This window comes from Anser cygnoides, chromosome 6 (assembly GCF_040182565.1).
Source record: "Anser cygnoides isolate HZ-2024a breed goose chromosome 6, Taihu_goose_T2T_genome, whole genome shotgun sequence".
NCBI classification, from domain to species: Eukaryota; Metazoa; Chordata; class Aves; order Anseriformes; family Anatidae; genus Anser; species Anser cygnoides.
Window position 1 is genome coordinate 35,167,501 of NC_089878.1, and position 13,650 is coordinate 35,181,150.

At 36.7% G+C, this 13,650-nt stretch overlaps 1 protein-coding gene across 5 annotated transcripts in view; it reads right to left on the reverse strand.

The window, feature by feature from the left end:
- Positions 1 to 13,650, reverse strand: part of MAP3K19 (mitogen-activated protein kinase kinase kinase 19) — a 19,085-nt gene that overhangs the window by 2,124 nt on the left and 3,311 nt on the right. For 2 of the 5 annotated variants that reach the window (XM_013186437.3, XM_013186438.3), the window contains exons 4-9: positions 13,330 to 13,571; positions 12,607 to 12,650; positions 7,958 to 10,420; positions 6,522 to 6,674; positions 5,627 to 6,324; positions 1 to 4,076 (exon numbers count right to left, since the gene is read on the reverse strand). The exon at positions 1 to 4,076 is cut by the window's left edge and continues 2,124 nt beyond it. In XM_013186437.3, coding sequence (XP_013041891.3) covers positions 4,010 to 4,076; positions 5,627 to 6,324; positions 6,522 to 6,674; positions 7,958 to 10,420; positions 12,607 to 12,650; positions 13,330 to 13,571 — 3,667 coding nt within the window. In that variant the 3' untranslated portion in view covers positions 1 to 4,009. The remainder of the gene's footprint in view (positions 4,077 to 5,626; positions 6,325 to 6,521; positions 6,675 to 7,957; positions 10,421 to 12,606; positions 12,651 to 13,329; positions 13,572 to 13,650) is intronic. The other 3 variants (XR_001209187.3, XM_048062746.2, XM_013186440.3) reach the window with 3 other exon arrangements.

The window sequence follows — 13,650 nt, forward strand, 5'->3', positions numbered from 1 at the left end:
TAATGTATCTCACTGTGATCTGGTACTTCGGTATTTGCATAAAACAGCAGTTCTGTATATTCTTTTGGCAAATTGTAAATATAAATGTTTCATATTAGCATAGTTGAATTTTTGAGGTACAGCCATTTGTGTGAGATTAGAAAGACTTTATTTCTAAGAAATTGTAAAAAAAAAAAAAAAAAAAAGTATTTTCAATAAAATTCCCTACCTCACCTCTATTGTGCAGAAATTATCCCATTTCCTGTTTAATTTTCCAACTTCAGTTGTAGATCCCTGTTTAATTATTGGCAAAAGCAATGTTTTCCATCAGAACAATCAACTAGTAAATTACTTTAAAGTTCCTTGTATAACTTGTTTCCCTTGCTTCCTTCATGTTATGGTGCTCAGGCTTAGGAACACACTGTAAATTCTGTTTGCATGCCAGAAAAGCAAAACCTAGACACTTTACAGCATCTTAAGAGATGCATGTGTGTTTTCTTATCCAACCTGGGTGTATGAGCCTGTACCATATAACTTCAGTGTACATTGGCTGGCCATGCTTGATAGCGCTTCCTTTTAATGGCTGGGTGGGGAAGGAGGGAAGAGGGTGGTGACAAGAGCTTTGTCTCTGTAAGACCACAGGGTAAAGGTTCCCAGTCAGTTTTGCGTAAAGGGGATTTAGCAAACAAGTTGTTTTCTTTAATTGCAATGTAAACACATGTTCCAGAAATGAATTCTAAAAATAAATCTTAAAAGACTTGAAAATTATGCCAAGCTGAACGAGCTAATTAATTCATTCTTTCTCTGAAATGCTTAATTCCTTACCCTTTAATTTAAAAAAAAAAAATAACACCAGGAGTTTTCTCTCACATTGCTGTGGAGAATGACTGTTTCTTTGACTTCTCCAGAGGTGGATATAGCAAACCCAAATCAACTCTATAAACTCAAAAGCTGGAAGTACTTGGTTTTGATTCCTGTGTGTTCCTGTACTCAAAACTGCACCCTTTTTCTATGGTAATAGTTCAGAAGTTTTGTGTTCTTTGGCAATACCTGTAAATTTCACTTCCTGAAGCTGCCTTGGGGAATGCGACCCTTTGAAAATTAGGGGAGAAAACTTACTCTGCTGTGAGTCCTGGAATCGATTCCTCAGAGGAGAACTTTTGGCCTTTTTGGATTATGTGCAAGAACTGGCATTCAGATAGGGCTGTAGAAAATGGCAGCAGTTCCTGCTGAAAGTTGTGAGAAAGCTGTGCAAGTTGGTGCTAATTTTGAACCTGAACCTCAAAAGATTGTGGGTTTTCTGAGCTTGATGTCTGCTTCCTTGAGAAGTAAGGTCGATAAATGTATTTTGAGATGCAAATTTTTACATCATGGGTGGCTATAGTTTCAAGACCAGTGCAGGATAGTTGGGTTGGCACACCTATGAAACCTAACTTTCCTGAACAGTAGCTCAGAGCTTTAAATATTATTGCATAAAATAAAATACTAGGTATCCCCTACAGTGATAAAGGGACACATACTTTCATATGCCTGAATTTAAACTCTAAATGTAGAGGAAACTTGGCATTACAGCAACATGGCTGTACCTGCTGCTTGGTAGCCTGCACACTTTACAATGGGGGTCTTCACTGCTGTTTTGCTTCTGGCCTATGTTTTTTAGAAATGAAGGCAGCAAGTTTAAAAAATAAAAATAAATAAGGCTTGCCCTGCTCAAATACTGTAAATAGTAAAGTGTGTCTTTTTTCAGTGAGTCACTTTTCATCAAAAAATAAGGATTTAAGATGATTTTAAAACTTTTCTCCTTATTAACTTAGATACCTCACTACAGGTATTTGAATTGTCTGGATTTTGATGTGAAACATCTATATCTCCTTAAGTAAGAAATATGCAAAGTTAGACTTGTCTACATAAGGCCCGAGATTCCCTAAATCAACATATTTCTTGGTTAAGCTGTGCTAAGAAGAGGGCTGGTATGTTAGCACATATCCCCTGTTCTCAAGCACACTTAAGCTGAAAAGAAAAAAACACTTGTTGCAAGTGCTGGCATTAAGCTATACCCTCATTCTTTAAATCTGGTTAAACAAGCAAAAAAAGCTCAGGTTCAGGTTTTACAAATTTTAAACCTTTTTTTTAAAAAAAATGAAAACTAATGTTAGTGTAGCTGGACTAAACATTACATTTAAATTCCAAATAACTACTAACCCTAACATTAGAGAACTCAGATGTTAACAGATCTTAGTTTCGGTTATAAGATGTGCATCAGAAGGGGGATTCATAGCTCTGAAAATATGAATTAACTGCATATCCTAAAGCATTCCCATTCTTTCTCTGCTTAGGACTGTCATCTCAGTATCATTTCATGCTAAATAAAAACTCATATTTACTTTTCAGCTTTTTTTGGAAACACTCCCTTAATCTAAGAAGAATTAATACACACCTTGGAGTTACGTACATCCCACTTGAGTTAACGTGCCAGGGCTCCTACCTTTTTTCTGCAAGGTACTTTAACGTGAAGATACTCAAGTTGCCATGGATTTTGGCATAAGGACCGACCATTATTCCTCAAAATGGGACTGATAACTGTTTAAACTTGGAAGATTACTGTGATGCTAGGATTTCTCTCATAATGGCATAATGCTCTGTCTGTTATGTGACATCATACCTACAGAAACTACACAAATAAAGAATTTTGCTAAAAGTACTTACTGATTTCTCTTCATTTTTATAAAGTTTAGACCAAACAGCTCTCTGAAGTCAGGCTACTGGAATAAAATAAAATTTGAAAACTATTTAAGTAACTAAAATGCTAAATGCTCTGGGGGAAGTTGATCTTATATAAACCACAACTTTTTGTTGCTTTCCTTCTTTGTTTTGTAAAACACCCATTTTTGAATTCACTGCTGCTACAAGAGTCAGGGTCTTGAACTCTTGAGGTCTCAGCCCTTGAAAGTTCTAGGGCTGAGTTTTACTACATGTCTTCCTAGAAACTAGGTGCTCACAAGAACATAAAGTTCACCCCATTTTAATGGCTTCTGCAATGTTTTATTCCCCTGAAATCTTAAATATACTGTGAAAGAAGCCCCATCGGGAAGAGGACAGTCTAAATACTAATTCCTGAATCTTTTTTTTTTTAATTAATACATCATAATGTTCTTCAAATGTTATTTCATTACATGCAGTTAGTAGTAGGTAGTAGCTAGTTACACTAACTACCTGTAAAAAAAAAAAACAAAAAAACAACTCCACCCTTGGCAATATGCAAAAGCCAAATGGACAAGGGCCTGAGCAGCCCAGCTCAGAGCAGTGGGGTTGGACGGGGCCATCTCCAGAAAAGACACTCTCAAATCTCTGATTCATAATTCTGGAGAGACTAAGAAATTACCTTGATGCAAGTTCAATAAGGATGCGCCTGGGTACAACTGCGCATCTCTTGTCATTATCACTCCAGTATCTTGTAGCTGATAAACCTCAGCAGCAAAGGATAAAAAGGATTGATACGTGTGTACAAAGACTAGTTTTGTGGTTCTTTCCACCAGCTAAAATAGAAAGGCACATCTAACTAAACAAAAGCTTCAGTATGTTCTATGCCAACGTAACTGCATCGTTTGGCATTTTCATGGGATTACAGGCACATTTAAACACTCATCTATGAGTCTGAGTAGAGCTTTCTGTATCTGCAATGCTTTCTGCTGATACCACACGTTCCAAAGGTTTTTACAGACAAATTGGCACTGCCAACGTACCTTGCTTGTCATGGACTGGGAGTAGTGTTGTGGGGTGTTTTTTTAAGTCTCTTCGAATGCAACAAATTGTACGGCCCTGTGTTCACAGTGAGGGAATGCCCATTCCAATGAGCGCAGACATCGCAAAAAAATGTTAATCACCACCTAAAAATAGCCTTCTTGTCTACAAAGTTACCTCTAGTAAGTTCTGCTGTCACTTTTAAGTCCAGCTCCTTCTGATCTTTTCCACCAGTGGAAATCTTCTTTTATGTGAAAGGTAAACTCATTTGGCAGGAGTTTTGAAAAATTCACTGTCTTCCTTTCACAAAGGGATGGTCCAGCAACTGCAGAGCAGAAGGGCGTTCATGTTGATCTCTGCATTGAGGGTTTCAAAAATCAGTACATAAAATTAATATGCATTCCTGTAATGTAATTATTTGTAAAATCTAAATACAAACTTAGGCTTTTTTTTTTTTCTTAACTCTCCAGTCATTATTCCTTTTCAGGTTTTTTTTTTTTATATTTTATAAAGCTGGTAGAAAAGAGGGCAGAATTTATTGGAAGAGATTGTTAGCATGTATGACTTATAAAAATGAAATAACTTATTACAAAAATCTTTTTTTGTTCCTCTAAATTCCTACCAAAACTTTGAATAATTCTTCTTATTCAGCTGTTTCAGGTGCAACAAAAGTGTATTTAAGAAACATGTTAATTATTTGTTTGGCCTTATGTCAGTCAGTCTGTTTTGCCATCTCCAATCAACATGATTCATGTTAAGGAGGCCATTTGGACTTATAGCATTGCAAGAATCAAGGAGTTTGTTTTTTTTCAACCCTCAACGTGGAGAAAAGTGAAACAAGGGAAACAATAAAGGGCACTGATTTCTTAAGTAATAAATTAATAGGAAAAACAGGAAGAGGGAGGCATTTATATTTAGGACACGGTGAGACCATATATTAAAACTTTGCCAATACAAATGCATCATTAAAAAAAAAAAGTAAATACTGTATTAAAAATCTTTCTATTTGTGTATTTCCTTCTACCTAACAATGACTCCTGATATCTTTTAAATACTACTATCTCTGAATCAAAGTATCTATGATGTTGCTATTTATTGACAACAGTTATTCTGTTTACTGCTATATGGTCCATGTGGACCATAACAACTCTAATCCAAGGATTAAAATTCAGGGCACTGTCATACCCACTAAATTATGTACTTCTCTCTAGTGCCCAAATCTGGTCTTTAGAGATACATAAAAGGTGGATATCAATTTCATAAAGCTATCAATTTCATAAGGACCACCCGTGGAGGCCAGAAACTTCTCTCTTGAAATGACAGTCCATTTAAAAGTCTGGGACAAAGCTGGTATTTAAAATAGAATAAACTCCACAGGAATAATTCTTATAATGAGTGAATGCTAGTTTGTCTTAAATACAGAGAACTTTATGTTTCCAGTAGGTATTTATTTCCTGGGCTGGCAGTGATAACATATTTTTCTGCTGCAGAAGATAAGAACTATGTGCAACCTTTTCCATTTAGAATGTTGTCCTCAAAACAACTTCCTAGACACAGGCCAGACTCAGCCAATGGGTTATTGGAACAGCAAAGCACTTCAAAGAAAATTAGCCAACATTTGTCTAAAACTCAATGGTAACACGTTTCTGCATGAAAATTACAGGAAAAGTAAATGCTGAACACAAGGCCCCCTAAAAAAGAACTTGTGACTATTTTTAACACCATTATGGAGAGTAAATCTCTTTTATGTATACTGTTATTCAATGGCTTTCCTGAAATGTTGTAAAACCTAAGGATTTACAGTACAGTTCTTCTACGCAGCCATATGTGCCATTTAAGATAGCCTAAGCTTCCATACACACTATCTGCATTTTTCCTTTTCTTTTTCAGTTAAAACTCCACATACCTGGTTAAGCACGCATGCACAAAATCCGCTGCAGTTCCCGAGAACTGGTCAGGCAGGGAAGGCATCAGCCCTCTGTGGGCCCCAATATAGAACATGGCTGCTATCCTGCTCATGGAAGCCAGCGGTGGTTTTCCTGTTGCCATCTCAAACACGGTGCAGCCAACGCTCCAGATGTCCGATTTCCTCCCGTATCCAGATTCATTTATAACTTCTGGTGCCATCCAGTACGGAGTCCCATGCACGGACTTGAGCATCTCGCTGTGTGTGCCGCTGAGACTTGCCCAGGCTAAGCGCCGGGCACAGCCAAAGTCAATTAGCTTTACTATACCGCTTGGCATGAGCATAACGTTATTGCCCTTGATATCTCTATGCACCACACCATTGTCGTGTAAGTATGCAACCCCCTCTAGAATTTGTTTTGTGTATTTGCAAAGGACAGTTTCTGGCAACGGACCAAACCGATGAATAATACTAGAAATTGAGCCACCGGGAACGAACTCCATGAAAATGCTTAAAATGTTGTCTTCCAGACAAGTTCCTAAATAAGTTACAATATTGACATGTTTCAGTGTCTTCAGAAGATCAACTTCCTCGTGCAACTTCTGATACTCCTTTTCTGTAGTGAGTTGATCTGACATATCCAAAACAACCTGTTTTACTGCTATTAATTGTCCCTGGCTTGTCAGACCGCAGTATACCTACAAAGAAAATAGCATTTATTAAAATGAAACATGAATAAAAGTGTATGTTCACTTATTTTACAGGGTATCTTTGTCACGTTTCATTGCATAATCCAAAATATTTATTTGTTGCACTGGACAACAGTCAGTTATAAGGTGAGATGTAGCTCAGAGATGACCAGTGCATCTCTTAACATACTGAGACTTTAACTTACTGTGCCATAGGCTCCCTTTCCAAGAACTTCACCTCTCGTCCACATGATAGTATCCTTGTTAGTTAAAATGCTTCCGGGCACTTCAGTAGATTCCTCGAAGTTTAGCAGGCTTCTTTCTTCATTTGATCCCAAAAAGGCTCTACTGTAACTCTGCTTGAAAGACGACGGTCAGCATGAGGAGAAAGCAAGGGGGAAAAGAAAAGCTTCGTATTATCATTACATTTTTTATAAGGAGTAACTTTCACCTGGCATGATTCTCTCTCTCTCTTTCTCTTCCTCCTCCTCCCCCAAACACACCTTGCCTGGCATATCGATACAACAGCTCCTGAAATAGAAACTTGCCTCCTCCTTGATATATTCAAGGATGTATCGTAATGGTGCATAACCTGAAGATTGTAGCATGCCATCTTTTTGCCATTAAAAGCAAGCCAGGCAGAAGGAACACAGAAGATCAGGTTATATGTCTGCTTATTACTTTTTTTTTTTTTTTTTTTTTTTTTGTCACGTAGCTACAGTTTGCTAAGCTGAAGGGTGAATGTGACCACTGACTTGCCCTAGGTAACATATGTAATCCAAGCCTGATGAAAACAATTTGGAGATGACTTCACAGGAAGAAGAGACTGCTTCAGAAAGGATGGTAATAATTACTCCATCTAGCCAGGGATCTCCAGGAGAAGTAATAAATGGAGGTAAAATTGGCATCTGTGTTTGCAGAAGCATAAGGAAGTGTATCAAAATACAGTGAAAGAAAACTTCCTTATGAAATTTTAATTAAAATAGAGAAAAAGCTAAGAGGGTCAAGGAGAAGTGATACTGGTAGATAAGCACCTTAGTGGGTGAAGGTTCTTAACTGAGCAGGGGGCCAGAATCAAAGCCTTCTGAACTTGAAGTTTTGATTAAACGTTACTTAAACAGCCTTAACTCTATCTGATAAGCCGATACTTGTCATCCATATCTACAAAAGTATCGGGTTGCCCTCAGGGGTTCAAGGAAATTGTCCTTTTGGATATACAAGGACCATTTGTAATGTCTTTTCATATCCTTTACAAGTCTAGATCTCAAGTGCTTTTGCCTTGGCCCACAAGCTTTCATACATGCTCTTCAGTTAAAATAGCCTCTCCCTTTTTTTCACTACAATTTCTTAATTTATCTTGACCCAAAAAAATAAGTCTTCATAGGTATCTATGTCTGTCATGCCTGAATACCATCTGCCTTGTGTCAGAGAGGCAGCATCTAACATGGGTGTCCTCGGCTGGGCACCAGAAGGCTCAGTGGACAGTTGGCCCAAGGGGAAGAGACCCGATCATTAATGAGCACGTTACCTGCACTTTAGTTAAACACTGTTTTCTTTGTCAACATCATGACTCATCGTTCACCCACAGTTGTGTTGGAGCATCACCCAAAGGATCTAGCAAGTTACAAGAAGTTACTTTTACCTTCACTAGAGCACTATTTAGTATTTCTCCATCTCCATTCATCGTATTTCCTTCTTTCGCATAGGCATTCTGCATTTTAGAATCTGCAATTTTTGTTCTTGAAGAGTTGATGTCTTTTTCTTCAAGCACTAGCAGTTCTGCAGCCAGACAACAAAGCAACTCGTCAGTCACGTCCTTTTTACCTGCCCAGGACAAAATGTTTTGACTTGTCTGGAAACTGGGACTTGTAACATTTGTTGTCTGAATCACTGAAGGCTGAGTAAATTCATTTGCCAAACTACTGCCCTGAGGTGTGTATGCCCAACTCTGACTTGATTTTTTTGCAAGGGATTGACGCTGCAGTCTGTCTGAAAAGTGCAATGATTCATGTCGATTTATAGTCCTGAAGGAGTTCTGGTGTGATTCCAGGCCTGTGCAGCCGTTCCTATCCACCCTGTACTGGGGTACGCAAATGTTCTGGTCTGTTGTTAATGAACTGCTGCGTACAGCAGCACATTCTGTGTAGTCTTTATCACTTAACTGAAGAAGATTCTGGCTACAGGTAGAAGCTATCTGATGGTTGGATAGACCCTGACTGTCTAAAGACTTCTCCAAAGAGACTTCTGTAATAGGAGATAACTTCGAATTTGAATTTTTTTTATTTTGTTTGGTTGACTGTGAAAGCTCTTCTAAAAATATAAGCTGATCATCTAAGTCTCCGCAAACCAGTGACATGCTCCTTGAAGTTTGTATTTGACAATCTGGACCAGAACTTATTACATTATCTTGCTCTGTGTTGCTATCACTGAATTTGATACTTTTGTCCTTTGGAATTAAGCCTTTCTGCTTTTGTTTGGTACCAGATACGGTCTTCTTTGGCTTAGAATACGTTCTCTTTTGAGTGTTTCTTACTTGGCTGCTTTCTCTCCTTTTATTGCAGGTAGATCTGCAGGTGCTAGCAGTGCATCTCCCAAGTGGAGCAGAACAAACATCTCTGTAAAAACTGTTCTCATGTTGATCAAGCTCACGCATGTGGGAATAGACTGGAGTTGCAAACATTTCATAAATACCCGGACCATTGTCATTTGAATTTATTTTCTTGAACATGTCACTGTATTTCAGATGTACAAAATCTGAAGCAGACTGTGCACACGGTAGAGAAAGAGGAGTAACAGGTTTCTTTAAAATAACTGGATTTTTGCAGCTGCAGGAGAAACTTTGCTTTTTAAGTTTTTGAGCACTCTGAGGAAAATAGTATTTGTTTGCTTGAGGTATTTTTTTTTGATGTTTCAGGGAAGTCTCAGATTCCATGCATGGCAGTTGCAAAGATGGAAAAATCCGATTCTTGGCATTCATCTCTTGTGTATTATATTTTCTGGAAATCTCATCAGAAACAATTACGCCTTCAGCTATCTTTATCTTGCTACTTATTTTAGATTCTGATGAATGTTTGTTTCTATTCCTCTTTATCTCACCTTTGTCATTTTCTTTGCGAGCAGGAACATTGCAGCTCTGACTAACACGAGGAGGGAGGCTACGAATGACACTCCTCCTCCCGGCAGGACATTTAGCAATGGGTGGTTCCTTAGCTGGTTCTTGTTCAGAGAACATAACGTGGGCAACAGGTACAAGCTCACTTTGATCTTCTGCAGTCGTTTCTTGCGTTGCTTCTTTTTTCTTTTCAAATTCAAGAAGACAAACATTATTTTCTGTTTGTTTTCCAGAACAATCTTGCACTCTGGGAATGACTGCAGCTACAGAGTTACCTTCTAAGGCACGGTAGGCCTCTATCACTTCATTTGTACAGGAAGAATCTAAATCATGATTGCCAAGCATGAAGTTCACGCTCTCCTCATCTTCACACGGTATATAACCCACTGTCATTTCTGGAATATCTCCTCCTTCTATACCAGTTGTACAGGAATTCTCCACTCTTTTTTCCTTCTCGCCAGCTCTTAAAGTGTCTGTGTTGTTTGACACAGGACATAAAGCTGTAAATATTTCACAGTTTATCACAGCGTTACTTGTGCTGAAGTAGGAAGAACTAGCATCCCAGTAACTGACTTGGGTCATGATATCTATATCCTTACAAGCCACTGACAACTGATACTTCATCTGGTCATTCTTTTCACTATTGGTAGCTACATCAGCTTCCCTCCATTTCAAATTGTTTTCAATTTCTTCTTTCCTGTCGCTAGAGTACTTATAATATTTATCCTTGCTGAAGCAGCACAGGTCTTGTGTTGGAGTGAACTTATCAGAAATAGTAGCCACGATCAGACCTGAAGACTTTTCAGCGTCTCTTTTTAATAAATTGTCTACCTGATACTGATAAAATTTGTTAGCTGGTTTTATAGGCTGGGGAATAAAGTTCATAATATTCAAAATATTTCTGATCTTGGTGCTTTCATTGACAAAATTATCCTCTAGAAGAGCAAGATGAATTGTTCTTACAGGCTGAAATGTCACTGGTGGCAAATGAAACTGTAATTTCCATTAAAAGAAAAAAAATGTTAATAATGTACTACAGAACAGATACAGGTAAAAGCTAATCACTAAGAACCAAGCAGGTGAAGGAAAAAATAATCAGAAAAGGATTACTCTTTGATATATTCCCATATTTAACTTAATATGAAGTGTAATTTCAAAACCACATTATTTTTCTCACATCCAGATTTATTCCTAAGTATTTTAGCACAGAAAGTGGGATCCTTTGTTTACGGCCTAAGTCACTATTCATGATTTAAAAATAATAAACTTTGGCCCATATACAAATAATCTCATCAGTTATTAACCATGTGTTATGCTATATAGTGTGTTTGGTACAGGAATTCAAAACTTTCATGTGCCAAAGTTTCTTTCTTGCTGCACAGTCTCACTGAACGAAAGCACCACTTTTATGCTGATATTTAAAACCCTCCAAAGTGTGCTGACAGCAGTAATTATATTCCCAACGGAACTAAGGTTCATGAAACCAGTTTTTAAAAATCAAAAGCTATAGTGTTATAAGAGAATGCTATTTTACCAATGCAAAAAACAATCTTTACAAATTTTTTATTGCTTTTAAGAGATGTTGCTATAATTCTAAATATGTATCTCTTTTATGTGTTCAGTGTAGTCTTATAAAAATCTTCATAAACCACGTCAGACAGGCCACAGTGTTAGCTCACAGAATTTAAAGTATGCTGGAAAATAGCACAGTCTGCACTACATTTTGTCAGTGAAGTTAAATGGATAGCTACAAAAAGACCATTTTTTGGTATGGCAGCTAACGCAGTAGTCTGTTGTATTTAGGATGTATTTTATTATTCCTCCCTTCTTTCTTCTCTCTCCCCCCCACCCCCTTAATCAAAAGGTACTGTATATCTTTGAAAGAAAACAGATTTAAGAATTTGAGTGCATTGTTGTGATTATTCAGATGAAATGTGAGAATAATTTTCTGAAAATATTATTTCTATTCTTTATTTTTATAGGAAAGGGAGAAAAAATAAACTCAAATATACTGTATACTTTTATGCAAATGAATGCGAGAGAAATAATTACATAGTCACATGCTCTGACTGCACATTCGCATGTCTATATTCAACATCAGTTTGCAATCTGCAGGAAATTTTTGTTTGCATTCCAAGGGCAAACTGAGGTTCGAATGTGCCAGAAAAAGCAATGAGTGCTGTTTTGAAATTTACAGTTCAGAAGGCTTTGTCTAGTCTGCATGGTTTTAGTCTGAATGCTCAGTTTATTCCAAATAATGTTCTCTAGAAATCACCAGAGCCTAAGATGTGAAATAAAGCTGTATTAAATCACACTGAGGTCAACTGAATTGTTTTTCTTAAACATTTCCCTCAACTGGGAATGTTTGTTGTTTTTTTTTTTTCCATAGCCCTTTTTATGATCTTCTGTCAGAACTTCTAGACTTTTCTGTGACTTTTTTCCTGTGAATACTTTCATATTCTGCAGTAGGCACACTAAAGTACATAGCTGATTCATTAATTCTTCTGTACAAAGGGCTATTAAATAATAACTATAAAGACCAAATTATCTTTTTTCCAAATATAGTATATTTGATCTTTTGCAACATTTCAGGCTCACCTGGTGTGAAGCACTGATTTATGTTAAACGACTAACTCGGTTGTGTGTACAGAAGTAGCTATCAAAACTGTTTTGTCAGGAATCCTGTTTACACATCACAAAATTTCATGTCAAATATGTTTAATTCTAAAACATTATTTTGTATATGTTAGTACACTAAATTTCAGCAATCATTTCATATCAAGACAGTTCTTCAATTCTGCTTCAATTTTAAATTATCCATCAATACATGAAATTGTTTTGTTTTTAAATTCAGCAAAACTAGACAACAGTGTCTAACATATAGAATACACATACCTGAAATTAACTTATGTATTTCCATTATAAGAGGTTCTATATCTTCTTGAACTTCCAGTCCCTTACCCCCCAAAATCCCTGATGTAACACTTCACTGACAATTTTTTATATAGTTCTGAACATTTGCTGATATATATATATACACGAATACTTGATGTTCATCTGAAAGGCTGAAGAATAAGTAGACAAAACTACCTGCACTTCTTCTGTGTTGCTATATTTCAAGTTTTGAAAGTATATAATACTTTTAATTGTGTTCAGCTTTATACATAACACCATCTTACCTCAGATTTCTTGTTCCTCTTTTCTCCTATTGTTATATTTAACCCTTGAAAATCAAAACAAATGAAATATTAGTTTGGCATTCTTAAACAGAGTACAGTTTTCATGCATAAATTAATTTCAAACTGTAGGGCTCTGAGGACCAGGAATCTGTCTAACATGCAGTTGCAATCCATGCTATAAATCTGCTATAAAGAAAAAAGTTGAAAGTTGAAATTAAAGTGTGATACTGAATCTTATAATTGCACTTTCTATAGAACTCAGTGAAATATAGCAATTTTAAAACAGTTTTATTCTAATAGTTTAAGCAAATATCTCTTCTCAATTTCAGATGTTTGCTAACTTCAACATGTAGCTAATTAATTCCATTATGAATTAATTAATTCCAGTATAAGGAAAAAAGTGAGAGAGATGCTACCCTGGCCCCACTGAAGCTAAGGAGAATTCCACTATACGTTTTGTGGTCTCAGTTTCATTATACAGAGTATTCTCTGTATAATGTTCTCTGTCATCACTTCTCTTTATCTCCTTCATTTCCCAAATACACATACGCATCATTAAAGAAGATGTTCAACATGGCTGAAAGTCTACTTAATATGAAGAAGTCAAGCAAACATAAAGACAATTTAAAATTTAAATAAAAAGGACTTCTGAGACTTTGGGACATAACTTGATAGTAATGTATAGCTATATTTAAAAGTTGTGACTTTTAAAATAGAACTTACTTTGCCGTGCATGTGCTTGTATTATCTGAAAGGCACCCAAATCCATAAATGATTTTGAAATGTTAGATTCTGTGCCTGTGGCCTGTAGCAGAAAGCTGAAGTCAAAGCCATGTCTTACGTTCTCCTTCTTCAGCAAGAAAGGTAGAGAAGTGTGCTCTCCCATCTGTAATGCTAACTGATTTTTACTTTTAAAACACGTCACTTGTTTATCTGGCCACAGTCCAGTTGTTGGTGCTATTTGGCTAAAAGGCAAAAAGCAAAAAACAAAACACAGTATAAAAATAAGTGTAAGGAGCCTACTCAGTTCAAATAATCAAGTGA